Source organism: Equus przewalskii, chromosome 8 (assembly GCF_037783145.1).
Source record: "Equus przewalskii isolate Varuska chromosome 8, EquPr2, whole genome shotgun sequence".
Lineage (NCBI taxonomy): Eukaryota > Metazoa > Chordata > Mammalia > Perissodactyla > Equidae > Equus > Equus przewalskii.
In genome coordinates this window covers 1,876,867-1,901,228 of record NC_091838.1, presented here as the reverse complement: position 1 = coordinate 1,901,228, position 24,362 = coordinate 1,876,867, and the positions used below count along the sequence as shown (strand labels likewise).

Here is a 24,362-nt window from a genome sequence, read left to right as displayed (position 1 = left end):
TTGCAATGCCCTCTGGGATTCACCTTGCCTATCAGTTTGGCCTCACCACGTCCAATTTCCTCACTGTCCTCTCTGTTCCCACCTCTTCGGGCTTTCTTCACCAAGTATTTCTTGAATACTTGACTCTGGACCTTTGGCTGTGAGATTCCTCATGCCTGCAATGCTGGCATCCTCCCTGTGCCATTGCCCAGCTGAATCTTCAGGGGTCAGCTTACACACCACCACCTCCGGGAAGCACTTCTGACCCTCACTAGTGTGTCTGTTTATTACTTTCCGTGCAGCACAGTGCTCCACCGTTCAAAACACTTTCACAGACATAAGCTGCGTTTAATGTCGAACTTTCCTTCTGAATTTTCACATTTGTCTCTTCCTTTGTTGCATGCCAACATTTAGAATAGTACCTGAAAATTAACCATTGCACAAAACTATTTGCTGAAAAAATTAAGGAATGAATGGTCAGATAGTAGAGGCTCTTTTTCAGCTGACCTCAAAACTCCAAAATGTGGGTAGAAGCTATTGCTTGCCTTCTGAATCTAACATGTAGTTATTATATCCTTTTGAACACAGAAAAGCGAAATAGGGGGGCTTAAGAATAATTAAGATTTCCAACAAAATTGCCCGTCAGTTTCTCTTATAGAGAAGTCTGTCTCCTCAGTTTGTGTCTTGGAAGCAGCTCTTCAAATGTCTAAGCACAAAAGATGTAGAAAACCTTAAATAAAAGTTCTAAACATCTGTGTATTTCAGTAATCCATGATGATCTTGCTTGCTGCTGCTGAGTGTGTTCCGGAAGCGAGATTACAGGCAACTTTTGAAGTATTTTGTATGCTTAATACAAGTATTACTTATGCCCTTTTGGAGTGGCTGGTGTTTACCACTGAGTCTGTGAAAGATGCCGAGGGATTGCTTTTTGATGAGGTGCTTTTCTGGAGGATTCTCGGAATTCTTAAGTTTGGTGTTGGAATCACAAATACATACATAAATCAAGCTATTTGAAACTTATTTTATGACCCCCTTCTTATAAAAATAAATCCAATTAGCAGCCTGGTTTATTATCTTCTTCAATCCTGTACTTGTGACATGACAGGAAATCTGCTATTTTACTCTGGTGAAGTAAATGTTTCACAACATGTCTTTTAATTTCTCTCCCTCCACAAGTAAAAGCCTAACCATCCTCCCCAAACGAGAGAGAGGCATTTAAAACAATAATTTATTTTCTAATCATGCAGAGTTTATTTCTTTTTAAACTTGGAATGAAGAGTTCAAGTTGCCATCACTCATCTTTCCATTTTGACCGTGTGTAGGAATAGCAAAAAGAACCCAAATCGTGCCATGACTCTCATGCCTGCACTCCATGAATGACCAAACCCAATTTCTGGAAAAATTGATAGTAATCAACATTCGTCATATGAATTTGGGTGATCAGATAAAATCAATTGTTATTCTGTTCATTCATGCTTGACTGATTAGGCAATTTAAATGAGAAAGCAGACTAAAGGTGAAGTGCATGTTAGTAACTAGTGATTCAAGAAAAACTCAAGTACAGACTAGATTGAAGACAAATAATTTCATACTGGGCAACTTGAAAACATGAGGAAAATGGATAAATAAATGACATCTGGGGGGAAAAATCATTGTTTTTTTAACTGTTTCAAATAATTTTGTAACTCATACATGCTGCTTTTAAAACCATTAAGGAGACCCAAAGTATGTGTGTGTGTGTGTCCTTTCATTAAAGTGATCTTTTTAGCTGGATTTTTCGATCCCACTAATCTGAGGATCACAGAACATTGGATCAGATGTTACATACCTGCTAAAACCCAGGAATGTTGGCTGTGCCATTTCTGAAAGTGTTTGTGCATCCCCCCATCAGAAGGCCGTCAAATTACAGAAAGTTTTTGAGATCCTTGAGGAACTCTGGGTCTGGGTGTACAGGGTACATGTTCCAGGGACAGAGGGAAGCGGATGTAACAGACTCCCGTGTATTCTGTCCCCAGCTAATGATCCACACCCTCATTTCTACCATTTTCTTCCAAATTGGCAACCTGAGCCAGTTCCTCAAGGGCATCTGATTCAGGCTCATAATTTTACTTTGCTCTGTGTTCTTCACTTGGTGGTTTTTTCTACCTCTTTTCACCCCAAATCCACAGCGTTCAGTTTTTAATCCAGCCTGATTACTGATTCTGTTTTCTTCTGTTGTTTTTGTTGCTTAACAACTGGACCTTAAATCAGAGGCAGATTTACCCTGAAGGTGATCAAGCTTAAACTTCAAGCCTGTCATTTGATTTGCTTGACCCTGGGAGAGGCTCTAGAAATGCATCCACATGCTCAGACATTTCTGTAAAATTTGCAAAAGTAAGCTATTTTAACTGTAATTGCTTGTTTTCCCATCGTCTGCCAACCTTTTTTTCTTACTCTCGAATTTCATGGTACTTGGCATTGGAGTGGCTTCAGGCATCTTGAGGGTCCAGTTTGGGGAAAAATTGAGTTGGAGGTACATTTCGTTTTGGTCTAGTGGGATGCGATTTTTGGTTCTCGGTCATTGCCATATGTGCAGGTCATTGCTAGCCGTGCTCGAGTATGAAGGGCTGTCGGCAGTAACCCTACCACACACTGAGTGGACTCAACAGCATCTTGGCATGAAGAACCAGGACCAGAGCTCTCATTACTGTGCACACCCATTCTTTGGAACCTGGTACCAGAAACACACAGGCAGTGGAGTGGCACATGCTTTGAAATGTGTGGGGAGAGAATTGAATCTGTGGAAAAACTTTTCAAATCTTACAGCCCGTACAAGAAAGAAATGTGACTATAGATTTTCCAAAATTTGACAGGAATCCTAAAGATTTATATGTTACTAATAATCAGTTGTGAAGTTAAAAGAAATATTTCTAAATTATTAAAAATAATTTTAAAAATCCTACCAACCAAGCTCGAGAAAAGACTCTATTCTTCTAATACAAATGATACAAAATTGTTGTTATACCAAGAGATAAAAATGCAGTAAAAATTTTAGAAAAATAAATGTAATAGAAGTATTTAGGCAAATAATTAATAAAAGTAATATTTTTCTGGATTTGGTGATATTTTAAAATCATCCAGCTTTTAAAAATTTGTAATTTGTTGTGCTTTCTTCTCTTTCTAAATAAATATTCACATTTGTACCAATTTTTTTAAATTTAAAACTGTGTGTTTTTTTATCTTTATTTTATCTGTCAGACTCAACAAAACCCAGAACAACGCCTGACATAACTCAGCCAAATAACTCAAAATAAATGAAATCCACTGTAATGAAGATTTGACTTAGTGTGGTGACTAAGCGGATGGGAACCTAGTTTTGGGAGTGAGGCTGCCTCAGATAAAATCCTGGCTCCAGAATTTATTATCCATGTGACCTTGGGCAAGTTACTTTATATATCTAAGCCTCAACTTTCTTATATTAAAAGGAAGAGATTGGATTAGAAAAATGTAATTCCTTATAATCGTATAATATAGAGAAAATAAAATATAATGGGAAATCAACTCATTAGAATAGTAGGATATCCGTGTTGAAAGGAACCTCAGATCTCCTGTAATTTTCTGTCAGCCCTGTGGATCGAATCCTCATGGCTCCTGCAGGTGTATGTGTCAGGGAGAAGTGTGTCTAATATGGAGACTGACCTATCCTCCCATTCCTTAAATTAGTGCAGTTCTGATTTATTGACTTTATTCGTGTATACTCTATGTAAGGTTTAGTCAACAAAGTGCTCTGTGACTGTGTGTGTAAGTGTGTGTTTGAACACCACTGCTCTTGTCCAGTCCTTGTATAAAGAATCATGTCAGGGCCGGCTCAGTGGCGGAGTGGTTAAGTTCGCATGTTCTACTTCGGTGGCCCGGGGTTCACTAGTTCGGGTCCCAGATGCGGACATAGCACCGCTTGGCACGCCATGCTGTGTTAGGCGTCCCACGTATAAAGTAGAGGAAGATGGGCACAGATGTTAGCTCAGGGCCAGTCTTCCTCAGCAAATAGAGGAGAATTGGCAGCAGATGCTAGCTCAGGGCTAATCTTCCTCAAAAATACCCCAAATAAATAAAAATGAAAAAAAGAATCGTGATAGCATTAGTGAAAATGCTTAAAATTGAAAACAAATGGTAATCTCTTCTCTTTCTGACCTGAATCTTATATGTACAAATTATAAGATATAATTTAAAGGAAAACGAAATAAAACTGACCCAACACATCCTGCTGTCAAGATCAGAGATTAAACATGCAGTGAAAATCGTAAATCAATAAGCAACGGGTGGAGAAACACAAGCTTCCCCCCAATTCTCAGGGATACGAGAGGAATTATCAAATTTCCTGCAGCACAGGAGACGGCCTCATGCTCATTTCTGTCTGGTTGGTTATTTTTAACCATCATTAAAAGAAAGTACGAACTCAAGCCGCAGAAGGGCTTTGAGAAGCTGCTAACACTTTTGTGTACGCCTCCCCAAGCATCTGTTTTATGGTTTTTAATATTTTAATTGTACTTTTAAATTGGAAAAAAATGGCCCCTTTACAATGTCTACTCAAATTGCCAGACAGAATAATCTTAATCCCTCTTTAATTTGGCAGCTTTTCAAATATGTGACTCAGCTCTCTCCCCAGATTTCTTCACTTCCAATGAAAAGTTGATTGTTTTGTGACAGGACCTAGAGTTATTTTCTTTGATGTTTATAAGTCATTGAGAAGTAAAACTTAAACAGCTTCTCTGAAGTTTGCTTTCATTTTTAGAAACTTTCTTGCACCTTCTGGCAAATCTTCCTGAATGAAATCTTTCTTGCAATCAGAATTACTCCTGTTTTGTTTTGTTTTCTTTTCCCTTTTCTGATTTAACTGCAAAAGAACAGGAAGCTGTCTCAACAGGATTTCTCATACCTGGATGGTCAGATACTCCTTCCAATTAAACACCCGAGGCATTTTAAATTAAGTGTAAAAAATTAAATATTAACACAGAGAACACTCAGCTCTTTGCCAAGATATACTCGACAATTTGGAATGAGAATTTAATGAAATAAAACAAACCTGATAATTATTGTTTCGTGTCTGGCCTAGTACATAGTTCTTTTCTTGTAACTGATGAGGAAAGCAGGTGATGGAGATTACTGAAGACATAAATTGAGACTTTAAAATCAGTTACTTAATGGAAACAATCTTAGAGAAAGTAGCCATTTCTGAATCAAGTCATGGTTCACAAAACTGAGTGTCTGAAGTGAATATTTTAATTAGGCATTTTTCATTGTAAAAACAGATTGTTAAGATTTCCTTATAGTCTTTCCCCTTGAATAAGTATTTCTGATGCATTTGTGATAATGCAACGTTTGCCTAATAACATGTCACCGATATTGTAGGGTTATGTTTTTATGTAGAATTCTGCATTATGTGCCTGATTCTGTAACAAGCTAAATAATATCTTCTAGAGAAAAATGTGGTCAAACACTTTAAACATTACTCTATTATTGAATACTTAGGTTCAATTTTTAATATTCTGACTAAGGATATCGTGTGTATCTTTCTATACATAATATTTGGCCCTATTTTAAGCAGGAAACTTTCTGGGTTTTCTTTCTATTACTTGGTTTATTAATTAATCCTGAAAGTCTGGAATTACTCTATTTAAATTCAGGGATTGTGTCTGTGTTTGTGTGTGTGTGAGTATTTGTGTTAGCAACATAATTTGTTCTTCACTCAGCAATTTTTTGTACTTTGATTTCTTTTTTTAATAATTATTAGCTTTGTGTCCTTGAGGAAATTAACCTCTTTGATCGTCAGCTTAAATATTGCTTCTTATAGCATATTTCACCACTGCTTTCTCCCCTTATTTGCACCTGAGTGTTCTGATTTACTATTGTTTTATTGGCAAATATCCTACTGAAGCTTAATGGCTTTGTTTATGTGTTCTGTAATATAAGTCAATTATATTGCTTCAATAAAATTTTTAGCACATGCAGACCAAGTGTTCCTCTAGCCACTGCCACAAAGACACAGTCAATCCCCTTATAGACTTATGCCCCTTCTTGGGGAGAAGAATTGTGAGTGGAGAAACTGGAAGACTAAGCACTTTTACTAGAAAGTCTAAGTTCTCTAAGAAAGGCCTTGTAGACCAGCCAGCATAGGAAGCTAAACTTTGTGTGACCTCAACATTTAAGTTGAACGGAGACTGTTTCTATGAGAAGACACGTGATACTGTTAAGAGACAAGCACAAGGATTTTTTTGTTTTGTTTTGTTTTACTCTTCAACCTGGTAGATTAGTAGCTATCAGAAAGATTAGATCAGTTGAAGAAAAATACAGAAGCTCCATTTCCTTTGCACATCTGAATAAATGTGAGTAAATTATATTAGGAGTACAGAGGCATTAAGAGTAGAGCCCTAACCCGTATCCCATGGTCTCAGAGATGGTCACCGAAGCAAACTCTCTCCTTACCAGCAATAAGTGTGAAGAATCAGCTGAGAATGAAAAAGTCAACAGGTTTACAGAGCTTTACAAAATATTGATCACGTGCACCTATAGCTTGAAACATTTAGGAATTCAGTGTGTGCCAGCATGCATGCCAATGGCTGTACATGGTAGTTACAACTCAGCAGATGCCAATGAACATAGATGCTGATGATCAGAAGCCAGATACATCCTTGTCAAGACTCTTTATAAGCTTCTAGGTTTGAGAGGATCACTAGGAGAGAGAAGAATAGAAAGGAAAGTCTTGAAATTATTTTGCTTCCAACTGAAATGCTTCCAAATACTTGGAATATACTAAGATTATGATTTTTTGTCATTAGCTGGAATTGGGGCTAGAAATAGAGATAAAGGTGAGTAAATGAAAATATACAGGAAATAACTTTTTTTTCACACCGTGGTATGTAGTCTGTTAATTCATAATGAGGATAATGATAATAATGACACTATTGAAAAAACAACTCCTTACTATGAATAATAGTCTGGGCATTATAGCTTTTGGAACACCTCTCAATGTATGAATTTTTACTTTTTGTTAATCTAATTTCTTTCACTGCAGCTTGTCTATATCAAGAGTAGGCCGGAAAGCTCTCTTCAGGGAGTGAGTATGATTCATGTAAAAGATGTTCCTGCCAAATAATAAAGGTAGAGATTGAGAGAGGAGTGAAGAAAGAGAGGTAAAGGAAGAGAAGTGAAGGAGGGCCAGGAGAAGCCAAGTATTCAGACCTGAATGCCTTGATTTACCCTCCTGAGGATGCTAAACACAGAGGTGTATGTTAGAATCAATTGAAGAGTTTTAGGTAATTTCAGAACTGTGGAAAGTGCTGATTATTTGACAGGGTGTAGCCTGGGAAACCCTTAAGACCAGTGCCCAAACGGAGCAGCACAAGCAAGGTAGAAATGGTGGTAATAGGAGGATAGATGGTATGAGTGCGTGACCACCCTTTCTGTTTCTTCACGGTCCAAGTATGATATTCCCAATATTTGAAAGTTAAGTGCCCATGTAGGAAAGGCAGAAGGAAGCAGAAAAATAGGAATTTATCAGGAATAGGATTTCTAGAGCAAGATTAGGTTAGTTGTAGGAAATAACGTTTTACATGTTTAGTTAGAATATGTAAGTTACAAGCCCATTCATTTATCAAACTGATAAAGAGCTATAATTTTCAAGTGACTTCCAGACTCTTAAACATTATCTCTTTTAATCTCTTCTGTTACTCAGTAGCGTTATTTCCCAAATATTTTTGATTGTCCCACCCCCAGTGGTCACATGTGATTCCCTCACCCCTTGTTCATTAGGTGCTTGAAATCTTTGTTGACCTTGAGCTGTGGGAGGAAATTATGGGTGTTGCTATAGATCAGAGGATTTAAGACTCAATGCGGAGGGCAGGACTTCCAAAATGGCAGAGTGAGGACCTCTGTATATCTGCTCCTTCATAAATTCAATGAAATAGTGGCAAAAGTTGTCAAGATAAATTTTTTCAGAGCTCTGAAAATTAATCAAATGCTTGCAACAATATTCAGAGAGTTTTTTAAAGAAAAATGGCAGAAACTTGGTAGGAAGAGAAGGGTTTATGGCTTTTTTTCTTGACGTATTTTAATCCCTGTTTTTCCAATTCTGTGGCAGTCTTGCAAAACAGCAGCTATACAGCCACTGGAGGAGCAGACTGATTAGCAACTCCTCGAAAACCCCACTCCCAGAGCTTTGCCTCGATGTGATTTGTCTGGCAGCTCCCTGGAAGACCCCACTCACAAGGCATTGTTATTTGACAAGGAGGAAAAGAAAACTTATTTCCAGAGTTGTCATATTAAATTATCTAAAATGTTTAGTTTTCAACAAAAATTATGAGACATGCAAAGAAACAAAAAGGTGTGTCCCATGTGTAGAAAAAAGCAGTCAACAGCAAATAGTGTCCTGAAAGAATTCAAACGTTGGACTTCATAGACCAAGATTTTAAATCAATTATTATGATTAGGTTCAAAGAAATAAAGGAAAATATGTCTAAACAATTAAAGGAAAGCCTAACAACACTCAGCCAGAGCATCAGCAAAAGTTGGGGAACTCACTGGTTCAGGCATTTAAGCTCATCTCTGAACAATTATTAGAAGACTACTAAGTGAAATAAACAATGTTGATCTTAAACAAATAGATAGTCAGTTACTTTTTGCAGGAAAAATGGATTTATTTGGGATCGGCAAAGAATTGCAATTCAGGGTCTGCAACCATAGTGAGCCACATGCAAGTCCCCAGCAGCAAGGGGAGGAGAAATTCTTTTGTAGAGGGGAAAGGGAAGTGGAAGTGTCCACTGCAGGAGGCTGGGAGTTCAAAGTGTAGTGGCTTCTCATTAGTTGAGTTGTGGCAGTCTCTCAGTGGCTGAGCTTCTTCTGGACAAGAAGAAGCCGTCTTTCTTCTTGTCGGGTTCTGCTGTTGACAGAAGGCATGAGAGCTCCTTCTTTTGGCTTCTCAACTCTACTTTAATGAGGTTTCTGTTTATTAATATCCACAGCAGAGACTTAGGTAGCTGCACACTATAGGGAATACAGGATTTATAGAATTCAAGGAAAGTATGATAATGATATCTCATCATATAGATAATATCAATAGAGATATAAACTGTAAAAAAAAGAAAGCCAAATAGACATTCTGGTGTTGGGAATTACAATCACTGAAATAGAAAATTCACTATGCGGGTTCAACAACAGACTCCATCTGGCAGAAGGAAGGCTCAGCAAACTTGAAGTTACATCAGTTAAGATTATCCAGTCAGAGGAACAGAATGAAAAAGAATGAAAAATATGAAAAGAGCCTCGGAGACCTGTGGGACACCATCAGGAATACCAGAATCAACATAATGGGAATTCTAGGAGGAGGGGCGAGGAGAGGGAAAAGGGGCAGAGAATATTTTAAGAAAAAATGACCAAAAACTCCCCAATTTGATAAAAAATGTTAATCTACTCATCCATCCTGCAGGGGTGCCTACATTTCATAGGTGTTTGGTGATTGTGACATCACAGACCTGAGCACATGTGGTTTGGACCCACACTCTGTGCAGCAGAAGGCAATGGAAAACTGCTGCTGTCCTTTCCTTTTTTTATCCATCTCTTTCTTGTAAAGTTTTTTTGCTTTTTAACTTGAAAACCCTATAATGAGACAGTCCAAAATGAAATATGAGATAGTGTTGGAAGATAAGACTCCCAGGTTGGAAGGCACTCAAGCAGTTCTTGGGGAAGAGCGGAGAACAAGTGCAATTAGCATTGTTGCTAATGATGCAATTAGACTAAAGCTAGAATGACAACTGGCAGCTGCAGTGCACAAAGGTGAAAGGAAAGTCAATGCTGTACCACACACACAACTGGAACATGGAACTGAGAAGCATGAACCAAGGCAGACTCAAAATTGTAAAGCAAGAAGTGGAATATGTAAACATTGCAATGCTTGGTGTTTGTGAACTAAAATGGACTGGAATGGACACTTTCAGTCCGATGACTATAAAGTGTTCTACTCTGGAAATGACAGACTCAGAAGAAACAGAGTGGCTCTAATGCTGAAGCAGGATGTAGCAGACACAGTTAGGGGCTCTGCTGCAAGGTCTGACTGAATAATAACAATCAGACTTCTAGGAAAATCTACTAACATAACCATCATCCAAGTCTATGCTCCAACTACAGATGCTGAAGAAAATGACATTGAAAGTTTTTATGCAAATATCCAAGAAGAAATTGATCATACATCAAAACAAGACATGCTGATAATTACAGGTGACTGGTACGCAAAAGTAGGAAATAAAGCAACATTGAATGTCATCAGAAAATTTGGACTAGAGGTCAGAAATGAAGCAAGAGACCAACTCGAGGATTTCTGAGAAGCCAACAATCTGTGCATAGCAAATACATGCTTCAAGCAACCGAACAGACAACTGTCTACGTGGACATCACCAGATGGACAAAATAGAAATCAAATAGACAATGTAATTGGAAGCAGGAGATGGAGAAGCTATATTCTCTCTGCCAAAACAAGACCAGGAGCAGATTGTGGAACTGACCACAAATGGTTCAGATCAAATATCAGAGTAGAGCTGAAGAAGAGACTGAAAGAGTCCCAATGCTAAAACATAGTATAAGCAGCACTCCCAATGAACTTAAAGTACAGATAAAAAACAGATTTGCATTGTTAAACTTAACTGACTGAGAACCAGAAGGACTGTGGACTGAAACCAGGATATTATTAAGGAAGAATGTGAAAAGACAATGCCTCAAGTAAAAAGAAAAGAAAAATCAAGATGGATGACAGAAGGAACACTAAGAATTGTCAAGGACAGGCAAGAAGCAAAAGCGAAAGATGACCAAGTGGGTTAGAATACTGAACGCAGTTTTCCAGCGACTAATACACAGAGGACTATTGTAATGGCCCATGCAAAGAGATAGAAGAAAACAACAAAAAACGAAGAACAAGAGGTCTCTTCCAGAGGATTCAAGAAATCCAAGGGAAATTTAAACCTAGATTAGGAATGCTGAAGGGCCAACAGGGAAGCACATTATCTGATCTGGAGAAAGTAAAGGGAAAGTAGAGACAGTACACTGAAGACCTATGCAGAACAGACTCAAGGATGGCAGCTGCCTTTGAAGAAGATCTCTATGAGGAAGAACCCGTAATTCTGGAAAGTGAAGGGAAAGCTGCCCTGAAAGCACTGGGAAGAAATACATCATCATAGGTAGATGGGATACGGATAGAATTATTTCAAGCCACAGGAGCTGAATCTGTCAAAATCCTAACAAGAATATGCCAACGAATATGGAAAACAAAACAATGGCCTACAGACTGGAAACGATATACATCCCAATCTCCAAGGAAGGAGATGCCAAAGAGTGCAGTAACTACAGGACCATTGCTCTTAAGTCCCATACAAGTAAAGTGATGCTCATGGTGCTGCAGCAAAGGCCTTTTCCTCATATGGAGCAAGGAATGCCTGATATCCAAGATGGACTTTGAAAGGGAGAGGCACATGAGATCTAATTGCGATTATTTATTGGCTACTGGAGTGATCCAGAGAATCTCAGAAGAAGGTTAGTCTATGTGTTATAAATAACAGTAAAGCCTTTGACTGTGTGGATCATAAAAAGTTGTGGGCTGCTCTGAGAGAAATAGTCACGCTCAGCACTTGACTGTCCTGATGTGTGACCTGTATTGTGGACAAGAAGCCACTTCAGGACAGAAAACGTACAGAAAGAATGGTTTCCTGTAGACGAAGGTGTCAGACAAGGTGTATTTTATCCCCCTACCTCTTTATTCTGTGTGCAGAGCATATCACGTGAAAAACTGGGCTAGATTCAGATGAAGGAGGAATGAAAACTGGAGGAAGAAATATCCACAATCTAAGATATGCTGATGACACCCTCTCACTGGCAGAAAGCAGCAATGGCTTGAAATGATGTCTGACAAAATTGAAAGAAGAACGTGCCAAAGCATCACCACATTTGAACATCAAGAGAAAACATCATGACTATAGAAGAAATACACATCTTTAACACAATGAAGACGTTGAAATTGTTAAAGATTTTGTCTCCTTTGTTCAGTCATCAGTTTAAGTGGAGACCGCAGCAAAGAACTCAAGAGAAGTCTGAGACTCAGAAGGGCAGCAATGAAAGAATTAGGAAAGAGCATCAAGTGTAAGGAAGTGTCATTAGAGACCAAGGCCAAGATTATCTCCACCATCGTATTCCAGTTACTATGTACAGGTGTGAAAGCCGGACAGTGAAGAAGGCTGACGTGGAAAAATGGATTCATTTGAAACATGGTGTTGGAGGAGAGCTCTACGGACGCCCTGGACTTCCAGAAAGATGAACAAGTGGGTCCTGGAGCAAACTAAGTCTGATTATTGCTGGATGGAAAAATGATAAAACCGAGGCTGTCCTACTTTGTGCACATCATGAGAAGGCACAATTCCTTGGGGAATACAATAATGCTGGGAAAAGTAGAAGGCAGCAGGAAGAGAGGATGCCCAAATAAGAGATGGATTGACTCCACACAGGAAGCCATAGGCATGAGTCTACAGAAGCTGAGCAGGGCTGTGAGGACAGGACATTGTGGACAGCATTCATTCATAGGGTGGCCAGGAGTTGGAGCTGACTTGACGGCAGGTAACAGCAGTGACAACTCATCTACACTGGTAAAGGTTGACTGTTGTATTCATCTAATGACATGAGTGTCTAGAAAAAATGTGCTGTCTTCCTTTGCTGTCACACACAATACCTCTAATAGCAGATGTGTGTTTCAGGAGCTCTGTGCCAGGAACTGGAGGTAGACCAATATAGATATAGATCTTTCTCAATTTACGATGAGGTGACATCCCTATAAACCCATTGCAAGTTGAAAATATTAAGTTGAAACACACCTAATCTACTGAACATCCTAGCTTAGCCTCACCTACCTTAAATGTTCTCAGAACACTTACATTAGCCTACAGTTGGGCAAAATCGTCTAATCCAAAGCCCATTTTATAATAAAGTTTGGATATCTCATGAAATTAAGTACTGTACTGAAAGGGAAAAACAGAACGTCGTCTGGGTACAGAATGGATGTAAGTGTGTTTGTTGTTTACCTTCATAATGGTGGTGCCTGATGGGGAGCTGTGGCTCAGTGCCGCAGCCCAGCATTATGGGAGAACGCCATATCACCTGTTGCTGGCCAGGGAAAAGATCAAAATTCAAAATTCAAAGTGTGGTTTCTACTGAATGCGTATCACTTTCACACCGTGGTAAAGTCAAAAAGTCTTAAGTCAAACCATCATAAGTTGCAGAGCATCTGTATTGTCTCTTATTTCCCAGTAGGCTTCAGATATGCAACACAGCAACTGACTGAACTCTGGAGAGCAAGAGATAAATCCATAACTTTAGATGGGGTTTTTACTGAGACAGCTAAGAAATATATAGACCAAATGGATAAGATATGAGGAGAGACATAGAGGACCAGAATAACAGAGAGTAATAGGTTATAGCATAGTGTAGGGATGAAATCAGGAGCTCAGGAGAGCTGGGCCAGAGAGCTGAGCAGCTGGTGGTCAGGGTTGCTGATTAAAGCAAAGCCAAATGGAAGTAACAGAGAAGGCTTTAATCACTTACTGTGGTGGAAGAAGTGAGAATCTGAAAGAGGAGAAAGCGTCAGCCTCCCTGTCCCATTTCCCCTCCGTGGAAGGGCGCATCAGCCAAGAGTCCGGTGGATCAGCTCAGACGCAGGCTTGTCTCATTGTTGAGAGAGTCCTGAACAAAAGTCTCCTGCGGTTTTATGGGCCTGGGAGCTGGGATGAGGGCAAGGAGAAAGGGCTAGGAGTGGAAAGATGCTGAGTGCTGAGTCAGAGTGGGGAAAGGTGGCTTCTAGGCTCTCCAATGAGGAGACCTCCAAGTGGAGGAGCTCAGACTAGGACTAGGAATGCAGACAGGCATAGGAGCATGGCTGGCCCAGGCGCCCGAGTCCTTAACTGCAGCCCCTTCTGGAGACCGCAATGCATTGGCTGTGCACCATCTATTGTAGGAAGGGCAACGTTCTCCCAGGAGGCCTGCCAGGCAAAGCCTTGGTACTTGCTCTGGTCAAGCCTGAACAAATCACACTTTTTTGGCCAGGAGCTGAATTCTCAAACATGTAATCAAGGGCCAAACTGCCAGGGTCCTCACCACTGCCACTTAGCTCTGCCCCCGACCGAAAGTCATGGGATCGTAAACCAGTTATTTAACAATTCTGTGCATTGGTTTTCCTATTTTTTAAATGGGAATAAGTTTGTTATAAGAAAGTGTATTATATATTTTATCTATACAAACAGTATCTGGCACATAGTAAGTGCTAAAATTATGATAGCACTTGTTTATATGTATATATAGACACAAACAGCTTGCTCTCTCTATATGTATATACATGATGTGCTTACATATTTTTACATGTATTTTACATATATTTTATATATATTACATATATATGATTTTATACCTAAATGATAAGCATATGCATTCTTTTCATATTCAAATTGAATATTTAAAGTTTGACCATAAAATAGGCCATGCTTTACTTTTGTCACTGTTCACTTCGTATTGACGAGAGCTCAGTCACACGGCCGCAACAAGGGTGTCTTGGAAATGTATTCGAACCATGTGTCCAGAAATAAGGGAAATTAATTTTCGATAGAACAGCTAAAGTCTGTTCTATAGTTTGCCTCTTTCTGGTTACCATCTACCTGTGCATATCCGTTTCCAACTCGTATAATATACTCGCTCTCTCACCAAAAGACAAAATCTAAAATTTCACCCATTACTGCTTCTCAAAGTTCTGGATCTTGGAGAAAATACCCTCCTCTCCTTCAGGAATAAGTATTACTACTCCTGGTCTGCTAACATAAAAACCGGGTAGGTAAATTATCTGTCGCTATCCTTGTACACAATGTACAATGGTGGAGACAGGCATTGGCTATCTATCTACCACAAAAACCCACATTCAGAAAAAGGAAGACATGGAAACACTGTAATCGTTGATTCCTTGCAACAATATTAATTTGCTGGGCCAATGGGGTTAGAAGTTTTTAAAATTAGATTCTGGATCTGTTTTTTGAGAGAATCTCTCCTGCTTCCACCATCTGAGAGTTTTTCTCTTGTCTCTTGTCCCCATAGACAAACCTCGTCAGAGCATTGGAGAATATGCTCCCTTGAAGACTGAGGAATGTGGCACAATTTCTTTTGTTTGAAAGTTCAATAAATTAAAGTTTTATTAGGCCATAATATTGGATTCTAGGGGCATACAAATCATTCAAAAACATATCAGGTTTCTAACCTATTTGTCTTCAATATCTCCCACATTCCAGAAACCAAAGCCAAGGCCTGAGGGTCTTCTGAAACAATAGGCTGGGCTGGGAAGGCCAAACTTTTAATTAAACCTTTGCCATAAGGTTGTGCCTATATTTAATTGAGAAAACCTGATAGACCTTTGACCGTCAAGTCCTTTTCATTCCGCTCTTGCTGTAGGGGATCGAGAAGCACTTGGCTTATACACTCATGCCCCACATTTCTGGATCCTCTCGGTTCCTTTTCATTTATGCTTGAAAACTCGTCTATTTTAGCCAGCTATTCATACATTGCTATAAACAAGTCACACTGATCACACAGAGCCTGAGACCGTTCTGGCTGTTTCCCACTTTCTACGAAGCAGCGGGTTTCCTGGGCACTTGGTCTGCCTTCCAAATTACTGTAGGCAACTAAAATATCAAATGTTTTTCCACGAAAAAAAAGTTTCTCCATTTTCAGTCTGTGATATTATTTCCTTGCCATCTCCTTTTTGGTTGCTAAATGAATGACACGTATTTTAGGTTTTGGTTATGACACCATCCCATTTCTGAATATTAATTCTTTTTTATTGTATCTGAAGTACATACACATTTTAAATGATGTTAAGCAGGTAGCCTGCTTTCTGAAGACTATTTCTTAAAGCTATCTACTAAACTAGTGATTTTCCAACTTCTTCTTTTGCTACAACCCACAATAAAAACAAAATTTATATTGTCATCCAGTAAACATGCACACAAACGCATGCATACCAGATGGGCCAACAGGGATGTCTAAACTAGGATGCTTCTAGCAAACCTGCATATCTGAATACTGCAAATTCCCTTTCTGCTGCTAGACCGATTTTTCAAAAGAGATTTGTAAAAACTGCAAAAAAATTGAAAAATACTAAGCATTTAGCAACGGTATGACAGCTAGTTTAGTCCTTTGAGATCCTAAAATCTCAAAAGGTGAATTCTGTATATTAATTATGGTATTATATTTATTAAATAGTGACCTTATGATTAAAAGTGAATAATAAGTATCATCCATCACATGATAACTAAGTTTTATTTAAAGTTACATATGCATCTTTTCACGTAAAATTTATATCCTTAAACATTACTTTACAGTGTCAATTGATCCAACTTTAACAGTACTTAGAAGGATCAAGAATAAACAGTGGGTAAAACATCAACCATTTTGCTATCCAAAAGAGGTCTTTATTATTATAATTACCAATAAAAAAAGATACTGGCTTACTATTGAAGCACTGGTTTCTATAAAAAGAAGTTAAAGGCACTATGGGAGTTGCCTGGTGGAGTAGTGGTTAGGTTTGCGTGCTCCATTTGGTGGCCTGTGGTGTGGGTTCGGATCCTCGGCACAGACCTACACACTGCTCATTAAGCCATGCTGTGGCAGCATTCCACATACAAAATAGAGGAAGATGGGCACAAATGTTAGCTCAGGGACAATATTCTCAAGCAAAAAGAGAAGATTGGCACAGATGTTAGCTCAGGGTCAATCTTCCTCACCAAATAAAAAGAAAAGAAAAGAAAAGAAAAAAGGGACTATGTAATTTCCTAAAGCTTAAAGGTTCACAGAGGTGCAACTTAATGTGGAAGGAGAGCAAATTCTAAAGTTGACTATTAAGATGAAATAGAATATTATCACAGCATCCTTAAGCAACTCTTAAATTAAAGGGAAATTCAAATTTGGAAGCTCAAAAAGAAAGGATATTTTGGTTTATTTGTTTCTCTGTACTTATGCCATGGTCTTTCAATTTGCAATCTTTTTTTTTTAAGGCCTGTTCACAGGACACCGTCTGAACACAACACGGTGTGGAGGACGCTGAGAACGATTCCCAATTTAACGTCTCAGCTAAGTGATGAGCATCTGAAAATACTTAGTAAGAATATCATTTCCGAAACCTGGGTAAAAGGCAGCACAGGTAACAGGCTGAGAAGGAGGGAAATATTCAAGATCAAATGCACGTCACTATTTTGAGTTCTCTATCATCATGATATTCATAATTTCACTTGACATGTTAAAAAGGTACTACTGGATGTATTTCATTTGTAAGGTCGTAAGTATTGAAATGGATAACATTTCACATTTTAGTACTTAGGTTTTAAAGGTACACACTTGTGTTTCTCCACCTTGAGCCTGAATGAGAATCTACTAGGGGACTCACTGAAACATATTGCTGTGTTCGCCCCTAAAGTTTCTGGTTCAGCAGGTCTGCATGGGGCTTAATTTGCATTTCTTATAATATTCCAGGTGATACTGCCAGTCTGGGGACTGACTGTACTTTGAAAACTACTCATTGACTTACACATTTAATAACAATCTGGCATTGGTTTTCATAGTTAAGACAGCAAGTGGTCAAAGTGATTATTTGATCCAGGAACTGATCTAGATATTGGAAGAAAACCTTTCCAGACGGACTTTAGTTTCCCAATTTTAATTTCAAGTCCCTTTACCAATGACATATTGGGTATACGATTAGAAGTATTTTATATTTTAATTTTTTGGGGGGAGTATACAAATAAGCAAGCACAGAGTCACACCCTTCCCCCCAAACCAACAGAGCTCAACATCACTTTTTGCATTTATCAAGTACCTACTAGAAAAGAGGGACCAAATTTATTTAATACATTCTTAGTGTTAGGGATATCCCTTATTTATTCCTCACAGTAGCAAATAATACTAGATATTATTATTATTATTCTCTACAGTTGAGGACCCTAAGGCACAAAATATTGTGTAGCGTATTTCTTAGAATTAAATTTCAAACAAGCTTTAGCCTTAATGTATAAAGTGCATGTCAGGATCATGATATTTAAAATCTAACTGGAATTTTGGAGAACATGTGTCTATTGAAAACATTTACATATTTTGAGAGTTTTCCTCCAATGGTCCTCTCTCATAATTAGTTTCATTTAATCTGACATCAAACAATGAAAATTAAATCATAGGAGTTTTGCAGAGGATAAAATGATTTTAAAGGGAAAGAAAGAACAAACTTTCAGCATTGCTTTCCCATTGGCTTGGGATAGTAATTAAAACATTAATTTGTTTTGTCATAAATCCCTGAAATTATATTTATTATGGTAAAAAATATGGAAACAACTGAAATGCGCTTTAATAGAAGAGTACACATACACTGTGATATGTCTGTTCCATGGAATTCTAGGCAGTGGTTAAAAGGAATGAGGTAAATCTATACATATTGATGTGAAAACTTATTAAAGGCAGTAAAGAAAAATAAGACAAGTGAGGAATTATATAAATACTATGATCAATTGATCATATTTTCATAAATACTTCAGATTTATAACTCAGAAATTATATATACTTATGTGTGCGCATATATAAAAAATATATAGTAAAAAATATGTAAGAGCAGATCCAGAAGGACATTCCAAAAATACAAAAATTTGAGGCCAGCCCCATGGCCTAGTTGTTAAGTTCGGTACGCTCCACTTCCATGGCCTGGGTTCAGTTCCCACGTGTGGACCTACACCACTCGCCAGCCATGCTGTGGCCATGCCCCACACACGAAATAGAGGCAGACAGGCACCGATGTTAGCTCAGGGTGGATCTTCCTCAGGAAAAAGAAAAAAAAAAAGTAGGTAGCTCTAAAATTGTTTCCTTAGCAGAGGGGCAGTGAAGGGGAGCAATTCTTTCTTCTACATGTATTTGTGTTGAATTTTCCACAATGAATGTGTGTTCATGTTAGTGTTTGTAACCACATATTTATTTTTTTAAAGCTTTTAAAATTACAATTAGAAGCAAATATTGTATTCTGATGGTATCAATAACTCAGGTGATTATTAAAATATGAACTTTCATTCTTTGACAAATATCAACTTTAATTTCTTTATATTAAAATAAGCTATTCCAACTCACACTTGAATGGGGCATACTCTCAAATACTTTAAAAAAATTTAGAAGTCTCTGTTTACATCTACCTGTGTTAAAGTCCTTCTCTTGAATTTGTAAGACATCTAATTCTGACAGCTCAGATCTGGTTCACTATCAAAGCAGTCAACTCATTAAACATCTGACCTTTGTAAATTGCTTTGTTCTTAAGAAACAAGCCCAACCGCCGTGGTTCTCTCTCCGTGTTCTTCATTCCTGTGTGCCTTTCCTCTCTCCGCTGTTGGTTGAAGTGCCCCCAGGTGCCCCTCATCACCAGGCTGCTGACTTTCAATCTGCTGCTGGGGCTTCCCTTTCTCGCCTGCGATCCCACACAGCTGCGCGCACCTTCTGGTCTCTCTTCTGGCCCAAGGTTCTTTGGAGCTTCGTTATTTAAGGCAATTCCCTAACCTTACCATTACTCACTCAGCCTTCACTCATTCGGTTTTCTGAAACAATAAAATATTAACAGGGATAGCAATATTATGATTTTAAGAACTGAATAACACATAGGCATATCTCTAGTTTAAGTGAGTATGGTACTAAAACATGATTACTATATTAATACTATATTATTTATTTGCTATATTAAGATTACTATATAAAGGATTACTTATATTACTATAATAAAAATACTATATATAATACATATTACATATAGTAGTCTCTTTCTACGTGCTATATAGGTACATAGATCTAGTTTGCTTAATTCAGATGATCTCAAGAGATTTCCATTGCATCTCTTATTTTATGGCTTGGGCAGGAGGCATTTTTTTCGAGTGGTAACATAAAGCTCATGAAAACTAAAATTAGCTTGCTTGAAAATCCAGTTTAGTGGCTAATCTAGAATTAGATCCTAGATCAAAATTTCGTTACAACTGCCTTTATGTTAACGGTGAAACATTCCCATGAAATGATTGATATAGAGGTTTTACTTTTATGTCTATATCGTCTGTATTGTTTTCTGTACTTGAAGTCCGTTAGGTCATACAGTGTTATTTCTCTTCTATTTTTTCATTTTACTGCTAACTTTTATGAAGTTCTATCTCAAAAACACTATAGCTCCTCATTTGAATAAAATCTTATATTTATTCTTAATTCTGAAAAATATTTTTATATTATAAATTTGTAACATTTCCTTAAGCTGCATAGACTTGATTTTCTGTCTGGTTTAAATTTCATTTCACATATTATGAAAACACGGTAGCTAAATCTCATGAAAAATGTAGTGGGCATCTTTTTTAGATATAAATTAACCATAATTCAAATAATATACTCTCAGAATAGCATATTATTTTATAATAATAAAATATTTAGTCCTACCATGAAGACCACAGCTCTGTTAACGAGGCCTTGAGGAATGTGCATTGATCCTAAAGAATATATATGCTTTCACTGCAGCTTAGGTGCTCTTTATGACTCGAAGATTCATCCTTGGAAGCTGGCCAGAAGTCTTTTTCAGTCTCTGTCCATATTGTGAGAACCCAATCCCATTTCTACTTTTCCCTATCCAAGAGACGATTGTGAAGTTTTGAGAAAATTAATGCAACAACAACGGTTCTTCAATCTCAGGACAATACCAGAGACCCTTGCCATCATACTTATTTCTCTAATATTGCCATTGAATCTTACTTTTGAACTTATAAGCAGCGGTGATATCTGAAATATTTATCACCTGATCAGAACATGTGCTCCCCAGTCACCATGAACGCTGCCCTGAAGAGTTGGGGTGGGTGTATTAGTAATAGAAAGCCCACATGCGTAACTTCCTCCACTTCTGTTACCGAAATATTTTCAATTACTAAAGAACTGCTTTTCAGGTTGCTTTATATAATTGTACTGCTCTATATGTAAAATTTAATAGTTTTTTAAAAATCTACCTGATTTTATTGGAAAAAATAATCAGAGTAGAAGTAATACTTGTTCAATCTCTCTAGGCTAATTCTTAGATTGTCATAGTTCAGAAGAGTTGGCAGCTTTGCCCAACCATGAGGAGTCATTTTTCAATAATGCTTTTTGTACGCTCTTGTCACATGCAAAAAAGGGAAGGTGGTCCTGTGTTGAATGCTTAGGAAAGAAAATTGCGTCGAACTGGTTCCCATTTCTTACAATAATACAATCATCAATTCATTGATTTAACGCCCACGTATTGAGTGCTTGCTGTGTGCTAGTGACTGTCCTTTGGACTTAGTTTCTAGGATGGGAGACAGAAAAAAAGCATTAAGTGAAAGCATAATATAATTTCAGGAAATACGTTGTACGAAAAAATAAAACAGAGCAAAGCAACAGAGAGAGGCTGGAAAACGGAAGAAGAGTTCTTTGAATGATGAAGATAATGATATTAATTATATATTTTATATAATGTTTATTGATCTGGCACGATTCTAAATAATTTATGATTACTACCTTGCTTAATACTCTCAAAACTGTATGAAATGTATGGTTACTATGCTCCTTATGTAGAAGAGGAGCTTGAGGAATAGATCTGAAGCCAGCTGGACAATGTAATACGGCACGATGGTCAGAAACCACGTGTACAAGATGTCTTGCTGTGTAAATAAGCAAGATAAGAACTGAAAAATGACACCTTTAATTTGATATTTGAAAGGTGGTAAAATTTTTGAAGGTAACGCTGTCTTCAGTGTTTTAGGGCAGCCTTTCCTAAAGAGTGTTTGTGGAGTTCAGCTGCAGATAATGGATGTTAAAATAGCTGGAAAAATAAACAAACCAGAGAAACACTTGTGGGCATGACAGGTTAAGGACCTCCAAGAATCCAGAAATGGAATAAAAGGACGGGCAAAGACTGTCAATATCAGTCTTTTCTGATCTTGTTCAGAGCTCTGGAAAAGACCTTCCACAGTTCAAGGAGTGTTTATTCAAGAAAAATGGTGGAATTTTGGTAAGAATAGTGAGTTTTGTGGCATTTCCCTTCGCTGTTCCCATGACACTAGATGCCAGCTCTGCAGTGGCCTTGAGAGCTGTGGCCTTACAGCCACAGCCACGTGAAGGCCAGTCTCCTGAGAGCTGCTGGAGGGGGAAGGGTAGGTTTGAGTATTTCCACAAAGTTCTGATCCAAGAGATTTGTCACAATTTGACCTGTACTGTGGTTTCCAGGAATAGGCACATTTACAGAACCATGACAGATGAATACATGCATCAATCGGTCCTGCAGGTAACTTCCAACCAGTATAACCTTGAAAGTTTGTTCAAGAACAAAATAATTCTTGTTGAATGATAGTCTGAAATAGAGGTGGCTCATTCACCCTTCCAGATAAAGTGATTTTGGATTATATGGGTTAGTCCTACAGTCGTATGCCCAGATGCCGTCTTTCTGACCTTCCCGTATAGAAGTGATTTTTAAGTCCTTGGAAATACGCTCATGCCCTTGTATAGGGTATTTGAGTAATGCGCTTTGTGAAAAGTTTAGTTGTGTTTATGCTATATTGTTTTCTTTTGTAAGAACTTCTAGGAGAAATACATTCAATAGTATTGATACTTCTAGTCGTTTTTTAAATCTCTTGTAATTGCTACATCAGGTAACTGACCGTGTTAAAAATTTTTAACAGTAAGGAAAATGGAGCAAAAGTTGTTCCCTTATTCAATATTATCTCCGTGCAAATATGTAGTATTTCATGGAATTTGTTTTGTAATTTAATTTTTTCTTGCCTTCAATTTTTTCTTACCCAATGTTCCTTCATTCTATTTCTTCACTGATTTTTAAAGCAATATTGTATATATTTTTGTAAGCTCACTTATTATAACTTTTTAGATAAAGTAGAGTCTAAATGAATTAATGAAGTCTTTTACTGAAAATAATCAAAGGCTTTGACCTTAATATGCATGTTATAGATATAAGCAATTTGAAATATGAAATTTTCTTAGTATTTCTTTTAGTAAGAAGAACTAAGTAAAATAATTAAGCAATAATAGGTTTTAAGGTTATTAAAAACAATCACCAACAATTTGTAAAATTATAAAGTCTTCCTTTACGAAATCTCTACAACTATTTGACAAGAAGTATCAATATTGAGAGGCTGTTCCAAGGGAAGACCTGTGCTCAAAATAAATGAAATAAATTTTTTATCATCCCTTCCAGTTAGCTCTATGATAATATTTATTTGGGGTTTTAATCTTAAAATAAATATCCAGTTCTACTTGTACATTGTCTTCCACAAGTTATATCAATATTCTAAAAAGTTTACTGGGCTCGTGCCTTAAAATAACTACTCCTGGCACCTTAAGGGAGGAAAAACCATCCCTAAACACAAAACCCCATCCCCAAAGATGCCTTACTATATTAAAAGCTATGAAAGTCCATTCATTGCTTTTGTTATGTTATCTCTGGGACCATTAGACCTTATAACGGGGACTCCATAAACTAAATCACTTGGCTTAAAATGCACATAACTTCTCGATATTTCCCTAAGCTCCCACCTAATGGACTGAGAAGAAAATAGGCCATCAAGGAGTTTTATCTCATTGCTCAATAGACAAAATTCTAAGAAAACAATGGGTTGTTCCCCAGATGTTTTGTAAGATTCTTTGGAGAGAAATACAACAGAGGATCATTAATTAAGCTTTTATTCATTCAACAAGTATTTACTAAATGCCTAAAATAATCCAGGGAATGTGCTGCGGGCTGGACACTCTGAGTCAGAGTCCGAGGTCCTCCTCTCAAGAGGCTGCAGTCTAGGGGCGGAGACTGGAAACACGCAGTCCATGACAGAATCCTGAGAGGAGAGGTCCCTGGGGAGGGGTGCTCACTGGGATAAATGAGAGCTGGGCAGATGTCATGAAGGCCTTACCTCATAGATTGATGACACTTGAACTCAATTCTGTAGGCCACGTGAGAATTAACCAGGTACAGTGTGATCTCACTCACCCAGCTATAGCTCTTCAAAATGGGTGAATCCTTTCAGAAAGTTTGATTCCAGCTGAAGGTTCTGTGTCCCAGAGATTCCCAGCAAGGAATTCACAGACATTTTTCCTTTAATCAAACTTTGTGTTTGCCCTTTAACCTTCTAAAAAGTTACTGCCAAAATGATTAACTAAACTTTCCCTTATTAGTATTCTTCTTTTGAACATCTTTTGTTCACAATACGAGTGTGGTTAAGATATATTTTAAAATACGAGGTCCCGCACCAGGAAATTTCTGCAAGTCCTTGTGGAAATAT

General features: G+C 37.8%; 1 protein-coding gene across 4 annotated transcripts in view; it reads left to right on the top strand.

Moving 5' to 3' along the window:
- Positions 1-24,362, top strand: part of CNBD1 (cyclic nucleotide binding domain containing 1) — a 409,712-nt gene that overhangs the window by 193,434 nt on the left and 191,916 nt on the right. For 2 of the 4 annotated variants that reach the window (XM_070630351.1, XM_070630348.1), the window contains one exon: positions 17,073-17,176. In XM_070630351.1, coding sequence (XP_070486452.1) covers positions 17,073-17,176 — 104 coding nt within the window. Of the gene's footprint in view, positions 1-17,072; positions 17,219-24,362 lie in introns of all 4 variants that reach the window. The other 2 variants (XM_070630350.1, XM_070630347.1) reach the window with 1 other exon arrangement.